This window comes from Thunnus maccoyii, chromosome 19 (assembly GCF_910596095.1).
Source record: "Thunnus maccoyii chromosome 19, fThuMac1.1, whole genome shotgun sequence".
Lineage (NCBI taxonomy): Eukaryota > Metazoa > Chordata > Actinopteri > Scombriformes > Scombridae > Thunnus > Thunnus maccoyii.
This window is the reverse complement of record NC_056551.1, coordinates 20,330,114-20,356,222: the sequence shown is the minus strand read 5'-3', so window position 1 is coordinate 20,356,222 and position 26,109 is coordinate 20,330,114. Positions and strand designations below refer to the sequence as shown.

Here is a 26,109-nt window from a genome sequence, read left to right as displayed (position 1 = left end):
AAGTGACAGGGTGACAGGTGGTAAAAGGATAGTGGAGGAGTAAAGTGCACAAGAAGAAAGAAAGATGTACGGCAAAGAGAAAGACGGGTGGGGGGAGATAAGGTGGGGCAATGTTAGAAGCATGATGGGAAACAGAGATACAGGGGGAGGAGACGAATTCAGGGCAGAAAGAACAAAGTAGAAAAGAAAACAGGAGGAAGGAAAGAGGCAAGATAAATTCTCCAGTCTTTGCCTCAGGGACAACAACAGGTAACGCCTGCCTTTTTTTGTCTTTGCAGCCCTTGTCTCTGTCTGTTTTTTCGTGAGCCTGCACTTTCTCAGGGTCAGGTTAAAATCATTGTCTCAAAACCCAGCAGAAAATACACAGCGTGTGTGATATTATTTAAGTAATGATTAGAGGAACAAATGGCATCATTAAAATGCTGTGAAAGGCATTAGGAAAAGCACAGGGGTAGCTGTGCAGCACAAGATACTTGACCTAAAAATGTACTGAGAGAAAATAGAGAGGATCAGGCTTGCATGACAAGAAATAATTACATGAGCTAACATGTTTTATTACATCAGAGATAATTGGCTCTGTTGCACTGGTGTATTTGCAGTGAGATGTCAAACCTAAAACATACTGTATGTCCCACATTGTAGTAAATTAACCCACAGTCAAGATACATGCCAGTGGAGGTTTAATGTGTGTAGGTGAAGAAGGTCTATTTGAGAGTGAGGCCCTTGACTAGATGGTAGATGGTAGAGGAAGGCGATTCACTGTAATGGGGTTAAGGTGTGACAGGGTCATCAATTAAAGGAGCAGCTGATGCCACTAATGAGGTACATGATCTATTCCCTCGGGGAATAAAGAAACATCGGGGGATGCATAAGCAAAGTCGGACAGTGTACTTGCAAAGATCCTTGAGGGCTACAACATTTCTTCATTACTGGATTTTTAGACATGAGCAAACCAAATGTTAGTCTCCTTATACTCACGGTAACAGCCTTGTTTCCAGTAGTATCCCGGCAGACAGTCGTCACACTTGGTCCCCGTGGCGCCATCTTTACACTGACAGAAGCCTGTACCGTTACACCGATCATGAACGGAACCCATCTGGTTGCAGTTGCACTCTGAAAAGAAGAGAGTGGTGGAAGAGGATGAAGAGAGGGAGTCATTTGGAAATTTCCAGACTCACAGAGCCAGAAATGTGAGAGAGTCATTAGCAGAGTTTCTTCTCCAGTATCATTTTTTTTGTGTCAGTATCAGCAATTTGACCGCTGTGTACCAGCTTGGTGAAAATGATGATGCAATGGCCATGCTAGTGTTTCTCATGCAAAACTGTAATGCAGTCTGAACTAAAAAACTACTGTGATTTAAAACTCTTTTTGCATGTTTTAACTGCTATTGGATAGGTCTTTTATTCTCAAACAATACAACCAGGGGCTCCTTGAAGTTAAGGTTTTATAACAATCTTTCAACAAATTCACTGGCATGGGTATCCAAAAAAACAACATCATGTTGTGTAAAATACCAGGAGACTTGAAACAGGAAAAATGAAATGACCTATGACAGAAAGTAGTGCATATCTCAGATGTTGTTTGGGAAACTAATCCCACCTGAATAGAACTGCCAGTTCACTTCATTGGATGATATCTGCTTTCAAAAGCAGGTAGAATAAGTGCAGAGAACATTGTGATATTTTGAACAGTTGTGGGAGATGCAGAAGTATTTTTATCGTGCTGCATAATTAAACTTTAAGGTGATTCTGTTGAAATGTATATGATTCAAACAGCTCAAACTCGTAGTCACTCTCAGAAACACCCTTAACTCTCCCTTACTACCGATCACATCAAATAACTGACATGTCTGAGACAGATTTACCTCTCTACTTGTCCTTCTACATAAATTACTCTTAATTTCTGCAGATAATTATCATTACAAATGCAGATATTTATAGTGACTGATATCCAGATCACTGATGGTTGGTAGCAGATCAGAGATGATTAAAAAAGTTGATGATGAACCAAAGTTTTTCTCATGACTCGATGTAAGCCGATAGCTTGTCCTTCACTTAAACCCAAGATCAAATTAAGTAATTTATTATGAAATATTCATAAAAGTGAAACAAGCCAAGAGGCCCAGATTACACAACCACAGCAATGCGGTTGGTATCCGTGTGTTTGTGGGTCATGTGCATTAATATTGGGATTGCATGTGAGCCACTGAGACTCAGTGTGTGTGTGTGTGTGTGTGTGCAGAATGTGTAGCTGTGTCAAAATATGTGTGCAAATGCATTTGTGTTGGAGAGCTTATGATTTCTTGCTCTAGAGACGCTGGCGTGAACTGATTTCTGTTGCCATGCTCTGTGTGCCAGTGTGCTGGCAGATGAGTTAATGGGGCCTTATTTGTGCTGACTCCAAGGCCTGGCCCTGTGTGTGCCCCAACCGTGGCGAGTTTACCCTCCAACCCCCTGCTGTCCACCTACAGATGGATCCAAATCAACACCAGATTTTAGCTCCACAGCTATGCAAACACAGTGACCTCTTATTAGGACATGCCCTTAATAAGGTGTAAAAGAGTAAATACTCTCTGAAAGCATAAAAACAGTATAACGGTATATTACAGTAAAGACAGAGAGTATTTTTTAAAGGAAGTATCAAAAGCTAATATGTGTCTTATTGTTTTGGCTCTGCTCATATCAGTATTAGGTGAACAGTGTAGGGCTTCTAACTCTTTTTATACATACAGTAGTGCCTCCTAAGCTTAAGAACAATGCAACAGGACAATGACCCTAAACCCTCAAAAAGTTTTTATGTCCAAACAACGGAAAGTTCTTGACTAGTTAAGTCAGTCACCTGAACGTATGTTGCATGTGTTTTTTGACCAAACTGAAGGCGAAAAGCCCCCTCAACAAGCAAGAGATGAACAAAGCTGCAGTGCACTGCAGACCAACAACTGGGAACATACTAAATACCTTTTGTTATATATAGGTTGTTGATTTCAACCAATCACTGACCGCTAGGTATTGCAACCAGATTTTGAATTTTATGATTTAATGATTTTTTTTTTGGAGTGTAACAAGCACCTAGCACAACATCGATATATTATCATCTTATAAAGCTGCTAAGTTGAACATTTTATTAAACACTTCCTATTTCCACATCCAGCAGACACATTAGCATTAATCTGGAGATGTGTTTCTGGCCACCTGGTGAATCTAAGTCAAATATTCTCTCTCCTTTTAGCTCTTTTTTTGGTCTCCACCAACTTCTTTGAAAAACAATATGGCTCTTTAGCTGCTAAATGCGCCATTGTGTTCACCAGCTAGTTGCTAACTTACTAGCTGGTGAATTGCTAACTGCGGCTGTTGTTAGATGCCGGGCAGGTAGAGTGAGAGTCAATCAAATGGCAAAATGATGTGGGCCGTAAAATCAAAACAACTAGCTGAAAGACACTAAAATCTTGTTTAGAGCTAAAGAGCATTACAACCCTTTTCACATTATACATGATAATTTCATCCTCTATTAATATAAAAATGTTGATTAGTGCAGCATTACGTTTATATTTGTGTCCAGTTACTTTCTTTAAAAAAATAAAAAATATTGTCTTTGTTTTTGTATGACGGTATTCAACATGTCACTAGTAGACTCGTATCGTATCGTAATGTTCACCTAAAAAAATAAATAGTACAGCATCTACTTTTTCCATGCACTCCCACTGTCCCCCTGCAGACTGACCGATGCAGACGCTCTCATCATCCAGTTCGGCAGAGGCGTTGCGGAAGTATCCCAGTCTGCAGTGTTGGCAGTTCTGGCCCCTGGTGTTGTGCTTGCAGCTGACGCATGTGACGATGTTCAGGTAGTCGATGTAGCTGCAGCGGTTGGAGTGGCCGTAGCACTCACAGTCTGAAAGAAAAAGAGACAGATTTAAGTTCCTCTCTTAGGGGAGGATCATTGTACATATTTACGTTCAACTCATGTGTTGAAAAATTGGGATGGGATGGTGTATTTTAAGCCATTGCATCCCCATAGGAGTCTTCATTGACAGTAGGAAATGATAAACGACTCGCAGCATCAGACGTGGTTGAAAGTTTTAGATGTCAGTGAACAAATGAATGGCTCTGTGTGTGTTTTATGACTCGCCTTTCTGACTCTATATTGGTTCAATAAAGACAGACCACTCCCTCTCCATTACTACACTCACAAGTTTGCTGAGTCTGCTTCACTGTGCTGCACTGATTACTGATGGGAATTCCACTATCCGGTGTGTGTGTGCTTGTTTGTGTATGTGGGTGCAGGAGTGTGAGCACAGGCATGTTAATTGTGTCTGGGAATTTAATTGCATTACCAGATGAGTAGATTAGAAGCTACACAATCATAACCAAGGGAGTTATGAGTGAGTGATACAGTTTTCAGACTGCACCTGACACCGTGAAATAGGTCTAACCCTGCTTAACCTGACAGAAAACCTCTACTGCCTCTCCTTAATTTTCACCGTTGGTTCTTAATTTCCCCTTAAAGTCTCTTTCAGAAAGCGCTGCACAACCAGCGCTTAATTAAAATTTCTCTTTGTAATTCATGAATTATGTGAGTTTGATTGCAGGTAGGGGTGGGCAATCTGGTGATTTAGGATCATGATTGATCTTGAAGGGGTCCACAATCTACTTTTCAGATGAATTTAATGTTACTTCTGTTTCCAAAATTCACATAACCTCATAGATGTGGCCAACTAGATGGCTATGCTGATTGGACAAATTACTTCATGTGGCTTTTCCTTGGGTGACATATTGTAAACGATGCAATGTGAATTACAGCTAGCGGCATGGTAGATGAGGAGCTTGTGCCAAAAAAAACTCAACATCAGTGTTATGGGAATGGTTTGACTCTGCACTGTCAGATATTTCCCAAACCAAAGTTATCAGTAAACTTTGTCGAGCAACGGTGGGCTCTTCTGGAGGTAATACAACAAACCTGTTCAACCACCTTAAAAGAAAGCACCTGAAACAATATGCCAACAGTGCTTCACTCAGGGCGGCACAGCCTCACTCGTCAGCATCTCACGAGACAAAAACAAAACAGTTATCATTGACCAAAGCATTCGAGCAGTCAAAAAAACACGACCAAAGCAGCAAGCGACGGACAGAGGTAACTGAGGCGGTCACAATCTATTTAGTAAAGGATATGGTGTCATTCAAAGCTGTTGAAAACGTAGGATTTTAAAATGCTGGAGGAAACTTTAAATCTGCTGTATGAGTTGCCAAGCTGCAAATATCTTTCCAATACCACCATCCCCCATATGTATGCCGGATGCCAACAGAGGGTTGCTGCTCAAATTCAGCATGCATTTCTTTGGAACAACAAGCGACTTATGGTCCAATCGTACATCTGGGCCATACCTGAGTCTCACCATCCCTTTTATTGATGACTGGAAGCTGAAGAGTGCATGTCTTCAAACTAATTACTGCCCTGAGGGCCACACTGGGGAGCTAATTGCCCACAACCTAAGGGAAGCATTAGAGTCTTGGAGTCTAAGTGAAGAGCAAATGGCTTGCATGACCGCAGACAACAGCGCAAACATGGTGAAGGCATTAACCCTCAACAACTGGACTCGGCTGCAGTGCTTTAGGCACAGACTGCATCTGGCAATAAGTGAGTAAAGCCCAATAAGCACAATATCCTAATGTGAATAATAATAATCATCATAATCATAATAATATACATATATGATCAAGAACGCATTATGTATTCATTTGCTTTGTTAGATCACTCTTATTATTTATTAATTATAGCATTAAAGTGATTATTAAATTGTCAGCCTATAAAGAGACATCAGTTCTTTTTGTTTATTGCTCATGAGTCTCTAATATGACCATGATGAATTTGTTTTTGACTTGATGTACACATGTTTCTCCTTTTCATAGGAAAAAGTGCAAAGGACCCAGCACCCCTGAAGATGACTGAAAGGGTCCTGGAAAAGGAGGCAGCCATTCAACAGGTGCTGAAGGTGGACAGAAAAGCAAGACATCTTGTGCAAGATATAGACGTTTTGGAATCTGTCAAGAAGGCCCTCAGTCCTCTCAGAGATTTCACAGATGCACTCTCTGGTGAGGACTATGTGAGTCTTACTTGAAGCCCCACTCCACCTCTTGCAAGTGAATATCTTGAGTGTGGATGCTGAGAACACTAACCTTATTAAGACGCTCAGGAAAGCATAACTGATTACCTAAGCGAAAAATATAAGGATCCAAGCACAGACGACCTGCTGGACATGGCATCCCTGGTTGACCCCAGGTTCAAGCTCCGCTATGTGGATGGTGATGAGAGAGAGAGTTAAATCTAAAGCTGTGTCAGAGCTGGAGGCCCTCTTTTCTGTATCCACTGTGACTACAGCATCTCAGCAACACCATCTGCCGCACAAAATGCTAAACCCGAGGGGCCCACAAAGAAGAAGAAGAAAAGTCTAGCTAGTCTCTTCAAGGCATCAAACGCCTCAACAACCACATGCACATCTTCCTCACCACCCTTGAAAGTGGTAATTGAGGGAGAACTGGCACCATACCTCTCTATACCTGAAACTGACAGTGAGGTGGATCCCTTGGAATGGTGGAAAGTGCACCAGGCAAACAAAAAACCCCCTGTGTATAACAGTAACCAGTGCACCGTCGGAGAGGGTTTTCAGCACAGGTGGCATTATTGTCATGTGTTGTTTACATATTACTAATTTGCTGTTTTTTTTAAATTGAGTTGTGGGTACTTGAAAAGTGTTATTTTGTGATTATGTTATCTTTTGGCTTCTGTTTACAACTTCAAATTAAACTTGTGTTTTAATCACCATTTTGAAACCTGTGCAGCACCTTTAATGCAATATTGTGTTTTAATGGTGTAAATGGAGAAATTCTTAGGCTGTTTCAAATCTAGCTATAGCCTACAGGGCATTTCAAAATTGAGAAAAAGATTGCAATTTAGATCGTGATTGCGATTAAGTAGTCTGTGATATTTTTTTTTTGGCCAGATATCCCACCCCTAATTGCAGGTTTTACTCTACATGCTTGTACGAGTGATAAATTAAGACTTCTTCCAAATTTCACACCCTAAAACCAAAGCTAAAAAAAAAAAAAAAGTGGAGAATGGCAAAAAAAAACCTTCGTGTAATTTCTCCACAGAGAGAGAAATGAAAGCCTGATATAATTTAGAGAGATCTGCATTGTGCAGAGGGGTGCAGCGAGAGGTGGAGGGGTATTGCTCTACATTTTTGCTGCGATTATCTTGGCTGAGGCTGGTACCTAATTAAGGTTTTATTAAGCTTTAGAAGTTGGCTGCAATAGTGTGCTGCAAGGCATCACTGTCCTCTAAAGAGGCGTTTACCAGGCATGTTTATGCAAATACACATTTAAATGCACGTTAAAAAGTCGGAGTTTAGCTGTTTAATCAGCCGTCACATTATTATTTTATTATTGTTTGGTTGATGATGCCAGCTGAAATATTAATGAGCTGGTTTAAAGGAAGCCAGCAAGAGGAGCACCATAAAGTGCATCTCTCAGCACTGAGGGAGCCATGCAAGCAGTGGGGGGAAGAACTGCCTAATTAAATATAAATGGCCAATTACTCCACAGACTAGAGAGGCAATGGGACATTGTTTACCAAATTAACATTACGAGTCAAGATGCTGCTTTATTGGTATTTATCAGTTGTGGGTTGTTAACAGTGAAGGACAGTTATATTGAGAGAAAGAGAGAGATGCCTGCATTATAGAATCAGTCTGAGGTTGAAAGAATAATGCTATATTTAGCTAACAAGCATCTTTTCTAAAAATCAATAAACAGGGATGTCATTGTAGGTAACTGTTTGATGGTTTGATATGAATTTTAAGTGTAGATACTTACCTTGATCATACACATAAAGCAAATACAACCAGGAGGGAGTCACAGATGCATGGAGGGAAAAATGAGCAAAATGAAAAACATAAAACATGCAATGAAGGAAATTTTTCCACAGGTTCTCTGGTTAAAACACAAATTCCACACTTTAGTCAAATGACAGAAAGACTTTACAATCCACTGATCTAAACCAAGAATCCAGCAGAGTCAACCAAGCTTGAGTCTCCTGTCTGTATCTTCACACTACATGCTGCTCGTGTTGATCTCTTACCTTTGAAATCATCGTATATGATTCCAAACAACTCTCTGGCCTGGGGCTCTCCTGAGATCAAGAGTTTCAGGAGCCCTTGAGGGATGAAGGAATCTTTGTTTAAGATTTGTGTTTCCACATCATCCACTGGTGCTACTGTCATCTACTGTACCTTCACCTGCAGCACTATATATAGGTCATATGGATTAGGTGTATGGGATTCCTACATGGTTCTACTCTAAAGAAAGGGTTGCTTTGTTCTATAAAGCTGAGAAAATCTTCACCTACTTTAGTGTTTCTTAACTGATTGAGACCCAAAAGGCAGCCAAAAGATTTTATTTGTCTGTTTGCAAGGAAATACTGTTGTGATGCACCTGACGCAGAGTTTTCAAGTCAAATCTGATTCGACATCTCAATATTTGACGGTTTGTAATATCTAGAGTGGACTGGCAAACTGGTGTAGATTATTTTTAAGCATAACGTAGGTTTTCAGAATGATGAATGCATTCATCTTCCCCTCCCACTTGCACATGAATGCACCAACAACAGATTTTGTTCGAAACACTCAAGCAAATGGGTTTTGAAAACTTAAAGTAAGAATTCTCTGGAAAATGATTGTCATGGTTTGTCTTGAAAATACATCAAGTGCATTTAGACATCTAACTTTGCAGTCTGTGGACAATGATGAAGGCTGTAGGAATAAAAATGTCTGAGAGCTCAAGCGATCCCAATCATCAACCTTAAGGAAGCAGCTCTGAGGAGCATGTTATATAAAAACTTCATGATACATTTTGGGTCCCAATCTTGAAACCAGTTATGAATCACTGCGCTATTACACTGTATGTTCAACTTCTACCTTTCTTTTTCTCTTTTTCCTTCTCGTCTCTGTCTTCATCCTCTTTTCCATGAGACTTGTGGGTTGCATAACTCCATCTTTCCCTCTCAGGTTTTTCAATGAAGTTGTGCACTACAAAGGGGCAACAGCTCACAAATCAATCTATATTGACAGATAATCTCAGGCTCTTTTACAAAACTAGATAGAACAACTGACAAAACAACATCTAATTATTTATAAGAAACCTTTTCTAACATAAATCCTATTCCCACATATTCTAACGTGACTGACTAATCTTAAGTATTTCAAACATCATTACAAACAGCATCATTTAATGCATTCTGTATGGGTATTTAGAAAGTTTATAATTTGATAATTTACATGTATCATAAAGCACAATATTTTTGTACTATCTATAATTAGTTTATCAGACAACTGATGAGGGTATTTAAAACTTGTTATTACTATTAGGGATATCCATGACTATTTTACACACCTACGTTGTTATTAACGATACATCGCAGCAAACAGTGTTTCCCCTAGGTTCAGTGCTTAGTCCTGGTGGCGGCAGGGGTCAGGGTTGGGGGGGGCGGTCTTGAGAAGCTGCTGCATTTATGAACCCATACACTGTAGTCTGTACTGTACATTTGCTGCCAGACCGACAACTTACTGCTAACCTTTTCCTCTGCTCTGCTCGCATTCAACGTCATTTTGCCACTCGCTCTCTCACTCAACCACTCACTTGCAACGTACACACATTATGCATTGCCCTATTCCTTAAAAGGAGCTACGCTACCAAGAGTTTCTTTGGTAACACACAGAGGTTGACTCACGTTTCGGAACAGCACTGCACAGAGGCTCCCAAACGCTATTGATTTCTGAATGAATGTATATTTGATGTTATTTTTTGCATTAATTTTTTTTTTTTTTTTTGCCTGGTGGAGGTTCTCGATCTCACTGTACAATTATAGGGGAAACACTGGCATACTAGGCTAACAGTCTGTCAGTTGTGTGACACAAACACCATAAACACAACTGTCACCTGCCCAGCATGGTGACATTGTTAAACTGGAAACACCGCAGCTACACCTTATTTTGATACAGTCTATGGGCTATGCACAGCACGGCACGGCTATGCTAATGATGCTAGCCATGCTAACTAGCTGCTAGCCGTGCACATTGGTAAAATTCATTCATTTCATGTCTGAAATTTGCCACCGATTGATCTAATGTGAATAACAATTACAATATTCCCTAATTACAATATTGACATTATCCTAAACACGGAAACAGCATTGAATGTATTTCAATGGCATCCCCAGTGTCAAATTAATGTTCCTTTTCTAGTCTACCCATCTTTTCCTTTTCTTCCTTGTATCTTTTCCGTTATCTCAGATAAAAATATGATGTTGATGTATACCAAACTAAGATTTAGCCTTATAGCTTATGGTGACTGGCACACTATCATGTCACTGATCAAATGAATTTAGATACATTTTTTTGTTTCCATTTAGAAGCCCATTTTTCAGCCAAGTTTAACTCAAAGTTTATATACTGCTTAATTATTGCACTACAAGTAGTCTATATCGTCTATACAGCTATGGTAAATCTACAAGATCTAAAATAGATACCTTTCCTTTTTCTCACCGTGGTTAGATGAGGTTGTTATTCTGTGGCCATGACTCTCATGTACCTCAAAATGGTGGGAGACTGACACACCACAATCGTCATTGACATACCAAGCAAAAATATGAGGTCAATTTTACTAGAAGATTGCCACCAATACATCTAAAAGATATACCTTTCCTTTCCTCTCCGTGCCCATGTGAGGTTGGTGTTTTGTGACCATGAGTCTCATGTCCATGCCCATGTGAGGTTGGTGTTATGTGGCCATGAGTCTCATGTCCGTGCTCATGTGAGGTTGGTGTTCTGTGGCCGTGAGTCTCATGTGAGGTTGGTGTTTTGTGGCCGTGAGCCTCATGTCCATGGTCATGTGAAGTTGGTGTTTTTTGACCCTGACTCTCATGTCCATGCCCATGTGAGGTTGGTGCTATGTGGCCGTGAGCCTCATGTCCGTGCTCATGCGAGGTCGGTGTCTTGTGGCCATGAGTCTCATGTCCATGCCCATGTGAGGTTGGTGCTATGTGGCCGTGAGCCTCATGTCCATGCTCATGTGAGGTTGGTGTTTTGTGGCCGTGAGCCTCATGTCCATGCTCATGTGAGGTTGGTGTTCTGTGGCCGTGAGTCTCATGTCCGTGCTCATGTGAGGTTGGTGTTTTGTGGCCGTGAGTCTCATGAGAGGTTGGTGTTATGTGGCCGTGAGTCTCATGTCCATGCTCATGTGAGGTTGGTGTTCTGTGGCCGTGAGCCTCATGTCCGTGCTCATGTGAGGTTGGTGTTTTGTGGCCGTGAGTCTCATGTCCGTGCTCATGTGAGGTTGGTGCTATGTGGCCGTGAGCCTCATGTCCGTGCTCATGCGAGGTTGGTGTTTTGTGGCCGTGAGTCTCATGTCCGTGCTCATGTGAGGTTGGTGCTATGTGGCCGTGAGCCTCATGTCCGTGCTCATGCGAGGTTGGTGTTTTGTGGCCATGAGCCTCATGCCCATGCTCAGGCGAGGTTGATGTTATGTGGCCGTGAGTCTGATGTCCGTGCTCATGTGAGGTAGGTGTTTTGTAACCGTGAGTCTCATGTGAGGTTGGTGTTATGTGGCTGTGAGTCTGATGTCCGTGCTCATGTGAGGTTGGTGCTGTGTGGCCATGAGCCTCATGTGAGGTTTGTGTTTTGTGGCCGTGAGTCTCATGTGAAGTTGGTGCTATGTGGCCGTGAGCCTCATGTGAGGTTGGTGTTGTGTGGCCGTGAGTCTCATGTGAGGTTGGTGCTATGTGGCCGTGAGCCTCATGTGAGGTTGGTGTTGTGTGGCCATGAGCCTCATGTACGTGCTCATGCGAGGTTGGTGTATTGTGGCCGTGAGCCTCATGTGAGGTTGGTGTTTTGTGGCCGTGAGTCTCATGTCCGTGCTCATGCGAGGTTGGTGTTTTGTGGCCATGAGCCTCATGTCCATGCTCATGCGAGGTTGATGTTATGTGGCCGTGAGTCTGATGTCCATGCTCATGTGAAGTTGGTGTTTTGTGGTCATGAGTCTCATGTGAGGTTGGTGCTTTGTGGCCGTGAGCCTCATGTCCATGCTCATTTGAGGTTGGTGTTCTGTGGTCATGAGCCTTGTGTCCTTGCTCATGTGAGGTTGGTGTTTTGTGGCCATGAGTCTCATGTCCGTGCTCATGCGAGGTTGGTGTATTGTGGCCATGAGCCTCATGTGAGGTTGGTGCTATGTGGCCGTGAGTCTCATGTGAGGTTGGTGCTATGTGGCCATGAGTCTCATGTCCATGCTCATGTGAGCTTGTTGTTCTGTGGCCTTGAACCTCATGTGAGGTTGGTGTTTTGTGGCCGTGAGCCTCATGTCCATGCTCATGTGAGGTTGGTGCTATGTGGCCGTGAGTCTCATGTCCGTGCTCATGTGATGTTGGTGTTTTGTGGCTGTGAGTGTCATGTCCGTGCTCGTGAAAGGTTGGTGTTTTGTGGCCATGAGTCTCATGTCCATGGTCGTGCGAGGTTGGTATTATGTGGCCGTGAGTCTCATGTGAGGTTGGTGTTTTGTGGCCGTGAGTCTCATGTGAGGTTGGTGCTATGTGGCCATGAGTCTCATGTCCGTGGTTGTGCGAGGCTGGTGTTATGTGGCCGTGAGTCTCATGTCCCTGGTCGTGTGAGGCTGGTGTTATGTGGCCATGAGTCTCATGTGAGGTTGGTGTTATGTGGCCGTGAGTCTCATGTCCGTGGTTGTGCGAGGCTGGTGTTATGTGGCCGTGAGTCTCATGTCCCTGGTCGTGTGAGGATGGTGTTATGTGGCCATGAGTCTCATGTGAGGTTGGTGTTTTGTGGCCGTGAGTCTCATGTGAGGTTGGTGCTATGTGGCCATGAGTCTCATGTCCGTGGTTGTGCGAGGCTGGTGTTATGTGGCCGTGAGTCTCATGTCCCTGGTCGTGTGAGGCTGGTGTTATGTGGCCATGAGTCTCATGTGAGGTTGGTGTTTTGTGGCCGTGAGTCTCATGTGAGGTTGGTGCTATGTGGCCATGAGTCTCATGTCCGTGGTCGTGCGAGGTTGGTGTTATGTGGCCGTGAGTCTCATGTCCCTGGTCGTGCGAGGCTGGTGTTATGTGGCCGTGAGTCTCATGTCCCTGGTTGTGTGAGGTTGGTGTTATGTGGCCATGAGTCTCATGTCCTTGGTCATGCGAGGTTGGTGTTATGTGGCCATGAGTCTCATGTCCATGGTCATGCGAGGCTGGTGTTATGTGGCCGTGAGCCTCATGTCCCTGGTCGTGTGAGGTTGGTGTTATGTGGCCGTGAGCCTCATGTCCCTGGTCGTGTGAGGTTGGTGTTATGTGGCCGTGAGTCTCATGTCCCTGGTCGTGTGAGGCTGGTGTTATGTGGCCATGAGTCTCATGTGAGGTTGGTGTATTGTGGCCGTGAGCCTCGTGCAAGGTCGGTGTTTTGTGGCCGTAAGCCTCATGTCCGTGCTCATACGAGGTTGATGTTTTGTGGCCATGAGCCTCGTGTCCGTGGTCATATGAGGTTGGTATTTTGTGGCCATGAGTCTCATGTCCGTGTCCCTCAGAATTGTGGGAGACTGACATACCAATAACATCATTAAGAAAACAATCTTAAACATCACAATTCGATATTCTTTTTCTCAGCAGTCTAAACAATAACGTCTTTGTGTTTTTCTTTTCTATTCTCAGAAATTGAAATATAATGCTGACGCTTATGTCAAATTAAGATTTTGCTATATAGCTTTAATTTACAGACATGCTATTATGCTGATGAACAAATAAATTTAGATACATTTATGGTGGTGTTGCTGTGAGTTGCCAAGTTTAGCTCATGAGGAAAGATTATCTACTGCATATTTACTGCACCACAGGTAAACTTACAGTATGTAAATGTACCACAAATTGCTGCCAACACTATATATAAAATGGATACCTTTCATTTCTTTATGTTCCTCCCTTTCCACCCCGTGCTCAGATGAAGTTGTTGTTCTGTGGCCATGAGTCTCATGTACATGTCCATGTCCCTCAGACTCGTGGGGGACTGTCACAACAGCCGTCATTAGCATAAAAAACAAACATTTGGATAGACTTTTAGTTTTTGGGGGCCCATTTTGAACTGCTAGTTGCCATGTTTAAATTGTAGTGAATCAACTGCATATTTCCTGTATTTCCACTATAGGTAAACTACAGTATATAAAACTACAATAACACTGCCACCATAAGAGAGATACCTTTCCTTTCAGCTTTTATTTCCTGTCCGTGCTCAAATGAAGTTGGTGTTTTGTGGCCGTGAGTCTCATGCAAATGTCCATGTTCCTCAGACTTGTGGGGGACTGTCACAACAACCGTCATAAACATAAATAGCAAAAATTTAGATACGTTTCTGCTGTTTCAAGTTTTTAGTTTTCAGGGGCCCATTTTTCACTGCTAGCTGCCATGTTTAAATTGTAATGAATCTACTTCATATTTCCACCACTGCAGATAAACCACAGTATATAAAACTACCATAAAAGAGATACCTTTCCTTTCATGCTCCTCCTCCCCCCTCTCTTCCCCATGCTCAGATAATGTTGTTCGGTGGCCATGAGTTACATGTCCGTGCTCAGATGAGATTGGTGTTTTGTGGCCATGAGTCTCGAGCACATGTCCATGTCCTTCAGACTTGTGGGAGACTGACACATCACAATTATCATTAACATAAGTTAAAATGTAGGTACATTTTTGCTATTTAAACTTTTGAAGGGACTATTTTTTGCTGTGAATTGGCAAGCTTTGCTAGTGATCTGTGGCATATTGGCACAAGTTGACTACAACATATACATTTTTATATACTGGTAGTAGATACCTGTCACCGTACATATATAAGAAGTACCTGAGTTTTCTTTTTCCTCCTCCCTGTTGTTTCTGTGCTCAGATAAAGTTGTTGTTTTGTGGTCATGAGTCTCATGTACATGTCCTTCAGACTTGTGGGAGACTGACACAGCGCAATCGCCAGTGAAATAACAAGAAATAACATCTTGATGAAAAATTGATGTCTTTTTTCTCAGGAATTTAAATATTGAATAAACAACATGTCCATTTGTTTTTCTTTCACTGCATCCCTTCTTTCCCTTTCCTTAGGCCTTTAGTTTCATCTGAGATTAAAAAAGAGGTTCATTTTACTCTGAGAGCTGCCAAGTTTAACTTGTAAAAGTTATCTACTGCATATTTACCGTGCCACAAGTAAACTACAATATATAAATCCACAGAACATTGCTACTGCTTCATATAAAACAGATATTTTTCTTTTCAGCCTTCATTGCATTCTCCTTCACCTCGTGCTCAGATGAGGTGGTTGTTTTGTGGCCATGAGTCTCATATAGGCTACATGTACGTGTTCCTCATACTTGTGTGGGACTGACACATCACAATCGTTCTTGACATAACAAGCAAAAACACCTCACGAGGAAAATTGTATACGCTCTTTCCTTAGCAACCTAAACAACAAATAGCGTAGCCCTCTTTCACTTCATTTCTTGTCCTTTAGCTTCAGTGATAGTCTCAGATAAAAATATGACACTACTGTTGGTACCAAAATTACGATTAAACTCCATAGCTTAAGTTGACTGACGGGCTATCATGTCACTGAAGAGATACATTTAAGTACGTGTCTGCTATTTTCATTTTCCCAGTCCCAGTTTTCACTGTGAGCATCCAGATTTAACTTGCAATAAAAGTTTGCATATACTGCATATTTCCTGCACAACAAGTAAACTACAGCATGTAAGCATACAAAGATATTGCCACCATTACATGTAAAAGAGATACCTTTCCTTTCCTCCTCGTGGTGAGATGAGGTTGGTGTTTTGTGGCCATGAGTCTCATGTCCATGTCCCTCAGAAATGTGGGAGACTGAAACACCACAATTGTCATTTAAATAACAAGCAAAACATTAGCCACATTTCTGCTTTTTCCTACTTTTTAGGGGCATGATTGACCCCATGGTGAAAGTTTATCCACCACTACAGGTTAACTACAGCTGCAGTACATATAAAACAGTTACCTTTCATCTCAGCTTCTCTTTCTTTTTCCTCCTGTGTGTGGCCATGAGTCTCATGTACGTGTTCCTCAGACTTGTGAGAGACTGACACACACAATTATTATTAATAATAACAAGCAAAAATGTAGGTTTTCCAGTTTTCAGGGGCCCATTTTACACTAAGTTGCCAAGCTTGTGAGGAAAGATTATCTACTGCATATTTCCTACAGCACAAGCAAACTATATTATATAAATCTATAGCCTCTTCCACACATAGTTCCTGCTAAATTACTGGGATAACCTTTCAAGCACTGATTGGAGCATTTTCACTATTTGCACATGCAGCTACATTCAGGAGCATTTCCGTCATGGGTTTCACACTTGCCATGGCAGTGCCCGAATAGATGGGGCGAGGGACAGTCCAGCAGATGGCGGTCACGCAATACTTATGGATGCTAACCACCATAAAACTCAAAAGAAGAAGAAGAAGATGGAGCAAGGCCCGATGTAAGTGTACGCGGCGGAAGACGTCTCTAGACTTGTCCAGTTTCCAGCCATTGTTGAAAAAAGAACTTGTATTGCTAGTTAGTTGTCAAATTACGTCATCAGTGGAGTCTTGTGATTGGTTCGCTCGGTCAACGTGAAAGCATGTTTCGTCAGATGGATGTAACCCTTTGCGTGCTTGACCCTGCAATGTTACTGCTTCCGTTCACAACACAACCGTACCGGAAATGTTACTAGATCTTGAGGTGGGAAATTGGCGGTACAGATTTCTCTGAATATCGATCCCTGCTCCCATGCACACATGACCCCATGCAGGAAATGTTCCTGCATGTTTCAGGGATAGACTGCATGTGTGAACGGGGCTTATGAGAGCATTGCCTCTAGTACATATTAAGAGATACCTTTACTTTTCTCCTCCCTTTCCTCTCCGTACTCAAATGAGGTTGTTTTGTAGCCATGAGGCTCATGTACGTATACGTGCTCTTCAGACTTGTGGGAGACTGAAATAACAAGCAAGAATTTCAATATATGTCTGCTGTTTGCAGTTTTTTAGAGGACAATGTTTTGCTGTATGTTGCCAAGTTTAACTTTGGTCTACTATACCTCTGCACAAGTAAACTACAGTATATACAGTACATTTACATCTACTGAAACAGATTTTCTATCTCTCCACCACTACACATAAAAGAGATACCTGTCTCTTAAGTGTTTCTTTCTTTTTCGTCCTCCTCCTCCTTTCTTCCTGTGCTCGTGTGGGGTTGTTGTTTTATGACCGTTATTTTGTCTGTGTTCCTCAGACACAGCAACATCTTAATTAACATAAGGAGCAGAAATGTAGATAAATGTCTGCTTTTCCAGTCTTTAGTTTTCAAGGGGCCATTTTTCGCTGGAAGTTAAACTCGCTGTGAAAGTTTAGCTACTGCATATTGCCAGCACTACAGTTAGCCACAGTACATGCAAAAGAGATACCTTTCATTTCAGCTTTTCTCTCCTCCCTGTGCTCAGATGACGTTTTGTGGCCATGAGTCTCATGTATGTGTTTCTCAGTATGGTGGGAGACTGACACACCACAATCGCCATTGACATAACATCTGATGACGTACGTTTTCTATGCTCTTTTCTCAGCAACCTAAACCATAAATAAGCAGTCTAAACTGCCTGTTTTTCCTTTCTTGGCCCCAGTTTCAGTCATTGTCTCAGATAAAAATGAGATGCTACTGTTTGTGCCAAAATTATGATTTAGCTCGACAGCTTATGTTGACGACAGACTATGATGTCACTGAAGAGACAAAGTTTGATACATTTCTGCTGTTTTAATTTGTTAGGTTTCACTGTGAGCTGTCAAGTTTAACTCCACCAACTTCATTACTGCAAATAAACTACAGTATATCTATAAGAACATTACCACTGTTACATTTAAAAGAGATACATGGCTTTTCAGTTAGTCTTTCTTTTTCCTCCTCCTCCTCCCCCCTTTTCTCTCTATGCTCAGATGAGTTTGTTTTGTGTGTGATTTATGAGAGACTGACACACGACAATTATGATCAACATAACAAGAGAAGACATCTTGTGGAGTTTTATACTTTCCACTGCAACCTAAACATTAAGAACTTTATAATTAGGTTGATACTGCAGCACGTAAAGATTACTGATATCATCTGCCTTCTTTCCCTTCCCGTCTTCCTCCGAGACCTTGTTTTCCTTTCCTCTTCTCTCTCTGTCAGATAGTGGATTGCCCCATCAGGGACCTTCGCCCTGGGCTTGGGAAAAAGCTGTGAGAGTCAAGGGAGGCTTGAGAAACTCCTTCATCACTACACTTTCACCCTGGGTGTGAAGAGAAAGAAGAAATGACATGCACTTCCTTTTATCTGAATGTCATAAAATCTGACTGCTACTTGTGCTTGTTTCTTTGTTCCCTCCCATAATAGAGAAAGAGGATTATCTCTGCTCTTATTTTTTTACTGTATTTATGCAGAATATGAATATTCATAGGATGCTATATACTGTATTGTATTACATTAATATCTCCTCATGGGTGTGCTTCTTTATGTTGAGATTTACTGTCTCTACACTCACACATAGCCTCTCAATTCAATATATCTTCTAGAGACAAAGCGAGCACACACATCCCACTTTAACTGCATTTTTAATTGTCTCTTGCTCAACTTTTTCCCTTTCTTTCCCTTTTTCTTTGTATGTTCCACTTTCCCAGAGGGCTTTATGCCATTCCCAGGATCCTTTGCATCAAGTTTTTAGGGCTACAGTGAGCACAAGTGAAAGAAGAGAGATGTGAAACTAGTTCAGTTTGTGTATCAAGCCTCCTCTTCCCGTCTACCTTTTTTCTTTTTTTTTTTCCATTTGCTGCAACACAGCCATAATTCAATAAATCAAAACACCACAATCCTCTTCACAGACATGATTACGACTAAAAATACGGAAAACCAATCAGAGGAAGCGACCACACCGTGCACGTCATTGAGGGACTAATGATTACTAGACCTCTAGAGAATACGGTGCTGCATGCCTCCATCTGTGTTTCCCCTTGAGGTGTTTTTGCACAGGCGATGTACATCTCCAGTTGTTCTTCATCAGAGAGGGGCATCCTGCAAGCATCCTGCTCCCCTGCAGAGCATCCCCCTTCAGGCTATCTCCCGCCCACTCGCTCCCCTTCCTCCCTCCCCCCACCCCCCCTCCCCGGGGCTCCAATGAGACAGGACGCCAGCAGCTGTTCTCACAGCACCCTGGACCATTTCACACAACTGGCATCATGCCATCATTACATCTCATCAAAGTAACCCATGCCTACCTCTACTCATGTCCGACTCTGGCCCCACTAGACCCGCTCCCTCACACATCTGTCACACACACATGTGCATACACATGCTGGCTGAAAAAAACTCTCTTGCGGGAAAAGCAGGATTCTAGATCACGGTTGTTTCAAAGGCTGATGTAGCACAGCAGTGAGCATACATGCATTTAATCTCAGTAACCCATGCTGCCTTGGGGGTAGGAGTGATTCGAACCATTCTTGGCATTAATCTCAATCAGCTCAGCCCAAAGTGTCTGACATCAGACGCTGGCAGCCAGAGCATTCGGGGTTCCCGCTTGCTCTACGCTGACTGAAAGAAGGGTGTGAGTGAGAGTCTGTTGGGCTTTGTAAAACACCATGACAGTGATGGAGCTCCTCATCTGCTCTCTCATTGGCAGGCTGACACTGATCCAAAACCATCAGAAAATGACCTCAAAGAACATGTGATTTTTTTTTTTATCTATATCATGACACTTCACGACTCCCCTACCCCCCCAACGACATAGGATTTTGTAATCTGCTGCAGTAAGTCGATGTTAATGTCGGGTTGTTTTTGGGCTTAGGTCTGATTCAGTCTCTCTCCTGTTATCTCTTCATATCTTCTGATCCTCCACAATCCTCTCAATGTCTCTGAATGATGCAAAAACAATGTCAACTCACTCACTCATTCATTCACTCACTCACTCACTCACTCACTCACATTAACTAGATTTCAGTGTCACTATCTAAATTGAATAAGCCTCTCTGACATGCGATACGATGCTGAGCAGCATAAAATTATGATGGCTTGTGTATAAGAGCACGTTAGTGACTTCAACCTCCTGAAAATTGTCCATTTCAGAAGGGTTCTACACCATAAAAACCATCACGCTGGCTGGAAATGAAAATGATCTCCTGTTGCTAAATTAGGTTATTCTATTTTCTAGGGGGGGGGCTTGACTCTACTCTATATCTACTGTCATCTAGAGCTACGGGTGTGGCTTACCTCCTCCCTCACTATGCTTTGAATGATGATGAACTTGATGGAAGACGGACTCCTCTGTGATTGGAGGGGGGTGATGATGATGATGATCAACAACCAAATGATGTGCAGACTCCTTTGGGACTGGGTGAGACTGATGTGAGTGTTCGGGGATTGATTTTGAAGGTGTGAGCTCCTCCGGCTCCTCTGGTGTCAAGGAAAGTCTGTGCTCCTCTGATGGAGAGGAGGATATGGAAGAAGGGAGAATCTCTGTTGTGTCTGGAAGTGTGTCAGATTCTCCCGTGGGTACCGACAAAGGGCTGGTGGGTAACATATTGTCTGTTAGCGAGTCTGAGCTCTGTGTAACTCTGGTTTCTGCCGGTGGAGCTCTGGTGTCTGTTGCATCAGTAGCATGAGGACAGAGAGTGTAAATGTAATGAGGAACGAGCAGGCTAAGACATTAGCATAAGAGATGCTGCCTCAGATTGTTTATCCAGAGAAAGCCTAGTTTTCCTTTTTTTTCTTCAAATGTCCACATATACGCGCATAAGCACGAACATTCCTACACACACAAAAGTGAGAACACACAATGAAAGTGTGATTTCACACTGCTGAGACAGGCTAAACTCAAAAGCTGTTCCACAACCCTTTCAGTGCTGGAAAATGGTGTTTTTTTTCCCCCTGCAAAACACAGCGACTGTTAAAGGTGTGACTATTGTTAATATGGTTGTATAATGAAATCACACAGTTTTTGTCAGTGTATTACTCTGTTTTACACATGCGACGTTGTGTATGGATGTGCGCATATGTGTTTCCACACATTTATCTTTGACATTTCTAAATCTGAGATATGAAATGAACACAAGAATTATGGAAATCCTTCCTCACCTCTCACCTTTAACAACAGTGAATCAATTACTGATCCATAAATATAGCACTGTATAGTTGTACAACACACTACATGATGTGAATACACAAAACCTCTGGTATTATTCCCCCTGTTTAAACTGTTCTGAGGTAGCTACTGGCTAATCATCCCACTAATGTGAATCTAAAATGGTTTGGTAGTCACATTTCCATTCAGCGGTTAGTTAATGAGAGCAAATAACAAAATTGTAATGCTAGACATTCAGCCTTTTGGCTGCAGTATTGTTCTTTGTGAGGTTTTTCATTTGCTGCACATTACAGTGTGTTGTGTAATTAATACAACATTAGGAAACGTGTATGTTCTACAGACACTTTTTAGCATTTTAATTCAAGAAATTAACCAGAATTACTCATTTACATTTTCTCGTCAGTGAGTAGTCGACTGCAAAGAGTGACTATCCATCTCATTTTTTAAAAAAATCACTGATGCACAATTGTTACCAAAAACACATGAACAAGGCCAAGTAAAAGTACATCAAAGCTGCCTCGTAAAACACCACAGACAGCAGTCAACGGTTTCCTGGCAAAAAAAAAGTGAGTCATAAAACCTGTTCACATCCAAAAGACTACAGTGTGAATTTAGGTTCAAACAATAATCTTCCCTTGAGGACAGTGGGTTGTCTACCTGCATAGTAAAGTTTTTTTTTTAATTGTTAAACTAGATAGCCGGAAAGCAGAGAAGGAGAAAGCAGAATCTGACAGGCTTTAATCTCAGGCTAGCAGGGGATTCGGGGTCCATGGGGTGTGTAAGCTCTACATCATCAATAAAAGCAGGATTTTACATCATTTTTAACCAACTCATTGCTATGCACTAGTCGTGTAGCTCTCTATTCTAGTATATTCACACTGCGATCACAACTAAATTAAATTTGTCTCAACCTATCTGGTTTGCATGTGCCTACCTTCACTTCCATGAGAATGATGAGGGTTTATAAAGTTGGATTGCGAGTGTCCGACTCCAGAAACAGAGTCGATGAAGGCAGTGGACTCTATATGTGTAAAAGTAAAAGGTTTGAAAAAAGAAAGTTAAATTTTAAAGCCATACAACAGCGCCATCACTCATTCACAGAGTGCATCAACAATCTAAGCTGATTCATTACATAATCCTCTGACATGTGCCTATCTGTCTGTACAAATGGACTAACTGTCCCATGACACACACACTCTCAGTCTCACTCACACACACACACAGACACACACATACATACTTAAGCTAGCATACCGTGTAGGTTCATGTGCTTTCCCCCACTTGGACACATTTTTAGGTGCCTTCCACACCAATGCATTTGCATATAATGAGATCATTTGTCACTTGTATTAATATGGCCTGAGAAATGATAACAATAATGTTTAATGTCACCTGTCAGTCTTAGCATTCTCATCGTTTATTACCAGAGTGCTAGACGTTGATTGAGCCCCACGCTAATGAAGACATTGTGATTCAGGACCAGTTAACATTTGCCAGAACACCTAATGGCGGAGTACTGAGTGACAGCTTGGATGTTATTAATATGTCACATGATTTTCCAGACATGATTCAATCTCTCTCAGTCTAAGGCTTAGTTCAGTTTTTATAAAAAAAAAATCCAACAGTTTCAGTAGACAGGAGCGAAATTAGGGTGGTGTACGGATAGGATTGTGGTCGGTCGACTGGTTGCTTTAGTGTAGCACATCCTCAGTGTGTACAATCATCTGTCTGCGTGTGTGTTTAAGTATGTGACTGTGTGTGTGTGTGTGTGTGTGTCTGCTTGTACTGTATGCAGACTCTTTGGGACACCCTGGGATCTGATTTTTGGATGAAAAGATGAAATAGGGTCATGTGGGGTCATGGTGGTTGGATAGGTAGATGTCTGACTAGGTTTTAGGATTTGGTTTCTCTGACCTCCCCTCCCCCCCCCACCCCCCTCTTTCCTCTCACCAAACGCCCATCTGTCCAGCTGACCAATGGGCTGCGAGCTCCATGGATCAGACTCTCCTGCCAATAGGTCGCTAATCCTCATCTGAGCATGCTCAGTGACTTAACTGGGGCAGCGGAGACATGACAAAGGGTGCAACTACTATGACATACTGTCCAACCCATAAGTCTGCTGTAACGTTTATAAAGCTACATCTGCTACTTCAAAGACTCATCTTTGCTTAAAATCCCACAACGAAAGATGGAATTTGCATTTTTCCAATTCCTGAAAAAGATAATAGCACTGAAAATATGATTTATATAAGCAACTTTTATGTGGATAAAAATTAAAATAAAATCCCAGGCTGCATATTTAGCTTCACAGTAACACTAATGTGTGCACATGCTGCTATTTCTAATATTGTAACATAACATACGTGCTATGTAGGCCTCTTTAAATGCAGTTGAGTCAGAGACGATAACTGAGATTACAGGTTATATTATTCAAGATAAGTAATGTAATGTGATCTAGTTATTAATGTCACAGGACCTTTAGCCACATGATGCAATAAAACTGTGTGTAAGTGTGTATTAGTGTGTGTGTGTGTGTGTTAGTCGTGCATGTACAAACAGCAGCGGCAGACGCTGTGTGAGAATGGAACCTAAGACCTCAGATCCCCGGGCGGAAAAAGAGAGGATGAAGATGATTTATGGGTTTCACTGAACAGCACCATACGCTCGCCATAAATCTACACATACACACACACGTGCGCGCATACACACACACACACGCACACAGATAACAAGGGTTTGCTCACATCAGGGTCAGGTTCAAGCCAAATACACTCCTCTAAACCGGAGATAAAGTAAGTCAGGCATACGACTCTACAATAGTGTAATCTTCTTTTCTGGTGTCCCAGAAGTGCAACTGAATAGAACTGCAATCGTAATTTAAGACAAATGGCAGCTTATATCTGAATAAAACTTTTAAATATGGATGTAGGATATAATTAAAATGATTACGTTATGATTTTAAATGTAAGCAAAAAGTGCGTATGTGATGTTCTGAGATGTTTGAGTCCTTCTTCGCGTGCTTTGAAAGCCTCACAAAGGACTGTAGCTTCTGTTTATACAACGATAAAGCTTCTGTCAGCCTCTTCTAACTCACAACTAATCAGTGAATTCATTGAGTTCTCTACTGATGTCAGCCAAACAACAAAAGTGCTGAGCTCTTCAACAAACGCTCTTAATGGATTTCCTTAAGACAAAAAAAAAAAAAAGACGTCCGACGACCTCACAGCGGTGCCGAAATCCCGGCTCCTCCCACGTCTTAAGTGCTTTTCTGGTGGAACATGAGAGGTCCGCTGCCTACCAAGATGGCAGGTTTAAATTTAGCATGAGCATTAACCGGGGTTTGAGGACTACTTTACTGTACATTCAAGTGGCTGACAGGATCTATTCGCATCCGCCCTGGGTTGCTGAAAATCAGTCAGTCAGAACAAATAAAGTCTGAACGTCCATATAGTTTGACAGCCGCACTCTCAAGACGGGACAACCCACGTCTGACATTAACGTCAGAGATCTATACGGCCGAGGAAAACAGACAATGTTCATTTTAGGAACCTCCAGTAAGTTACAGGATGATTATGTAAGATGTAGAAACACACAGCTAGTCAGCATCTATGAGGACAACCGCAGGCACGCAAGCACACACATCCACTTTATCACAGCTAAGTCTACACTACACTGCTACTGTGTCATCTCATCAGCTACAGCAAGTTATAGAAGAAGTTTTCAGATCTTCTTCCCAAGTAAGACTGTACAAATATTAAAAGTAACACTGTACAAATACTCCAGTACAAGTAAAAGTCATGCATTCAAAACTTTAGCAAAAGTATTATCGCCAAATTGTACTTAACTATCAAAAGTGAAAGTGCTCATTATGCAGAACGGCTCCTTTGATAGTGTTTTAATGTTATATGATTATATTATTGGATTATTATCACCTGTATGCATAATTTACTGTTAACTGGTCAAGGTGGAGCCAGTTTAAAATCTTTATGATGGTATCACATTTTTTTCTTTCTAAGTAACTCTTAATTAGTCCTGAAAGTCTTCGTTTTCTTGAATAATAAGTGTCAGTTTCCTATCGAGTGCCATCCTGTTTCCTATTGAATAAAAAAACAAGTTTAAGAAATTCTCAAGATATAATATGTGAGAATCTTGAGGGAAGACAGAATGAGGGAAAATGACACCCTACTCTAGATAATTCATGAAACCAGTTGAAATCATGTCACTGCAATGGCAGGCTGTTTCACTTTAACTAAATTTTTTAGAAAAGTTTTAAGGAAATAAGACTTTGAGGACTAAATAGAATAAAATTACTCGGTGATATGGAGATATCTGCAGCGCGTGCAGAATGTAAAACCTTAATCTCCAAAATAGGAGATGTCAAATAAATGTAGTGGAGTATAAAAGTACAATATCACCCTCTGAAATGTACAGTACTTCCTCTAGCTATGGCTAATCTACTCGTCCGCACCTTCCCGAGGGGCTCCAAAGGTCTCGTGGGCCTCTGAGACGGTTGTGTCACCTTCAGGTTCACCCTGCGTTCCACCTCCGGCTTCAGCTTCACCTTCAGTCTCACCCTCTCTTTCATCCTCATCTTCACCTTCAGTTTCACCCTCGACTTCATCGTCTGTTTCGGGCGCAGTAAATGTGTTAGATGAGGCTGACGTTGTGGTGATTCAACAGAACAGGTACAAGTGTTCATTAACAAATAGAAACTGAATCTGTGGGAGAACTGAACCACTAATCTCATCATCAGCCCATTAGCAAGCGTTGCTCTTTTCTTTGATAAAACATACCCATTATTTTTCCAAATAACCACACAATTGTATCTAATTATGAGAGGAGACCTTTAAAAAAAAAAAAAACACACAGCAGAC

General features: G+C 41.8%; 1 protein-coding gene and 1 long non-coding RNA gene across 3 annotated transcripts in view; one reads left to right on the top strand and one right to left on the bottom strand.

Annotated features, from left to right (window-relative positions):
- Positions 1-26,109, bottom strand: part of LOC121885205 (netrin-G2) — a 69,337-nt gene that overhangs the window by 4,804 nt on the left and 38,424 nt on the right. The window contains exons 6-14 of the mRNA XM_042394429.1: positions 16,091-16,171; positions 15,856-15,939; positions 14,568-14,720; positions 14,280-14,381; positions 13,982-14,089; positions 8,966-9,076; positions 8,131-8,205; positions 3,721-3,888; positions 979-1,113 (exon numbers count right to left, since the gene is read on the bottom strand). Coding sequence (XP_042250363.1) covers positions 979-1,113; positions 3,721-3,888; positions 8,131-8,205; positions 8,966-9,076; positions 13,982-14,089; positions 14,280-14,381; positions 14,568-14,720; positions 15,856-15,939; positions 16,091-16,171 — 1,017 coding nt within the window. The remainder of the gene's footprint in view (positions 1-978; positions 1,114-3,720; positions 3,889-8,130; positions 8,206-8,965; positions 9,077-13,981; positions 14,090-14,279; positions 14,382-14,567; positions 14,721-15,855; positions 15,940-16,090; positions 16,172-26,109) is intronic.
- Positions 1-26,109, top strand: part of LOC121885207 — a 56,946-nt gene that overhangs the window by 9,817 nt on the left and 21,020 nt on the right. The gene's annotated exons all lie outside the window — the stretch shown is intronic.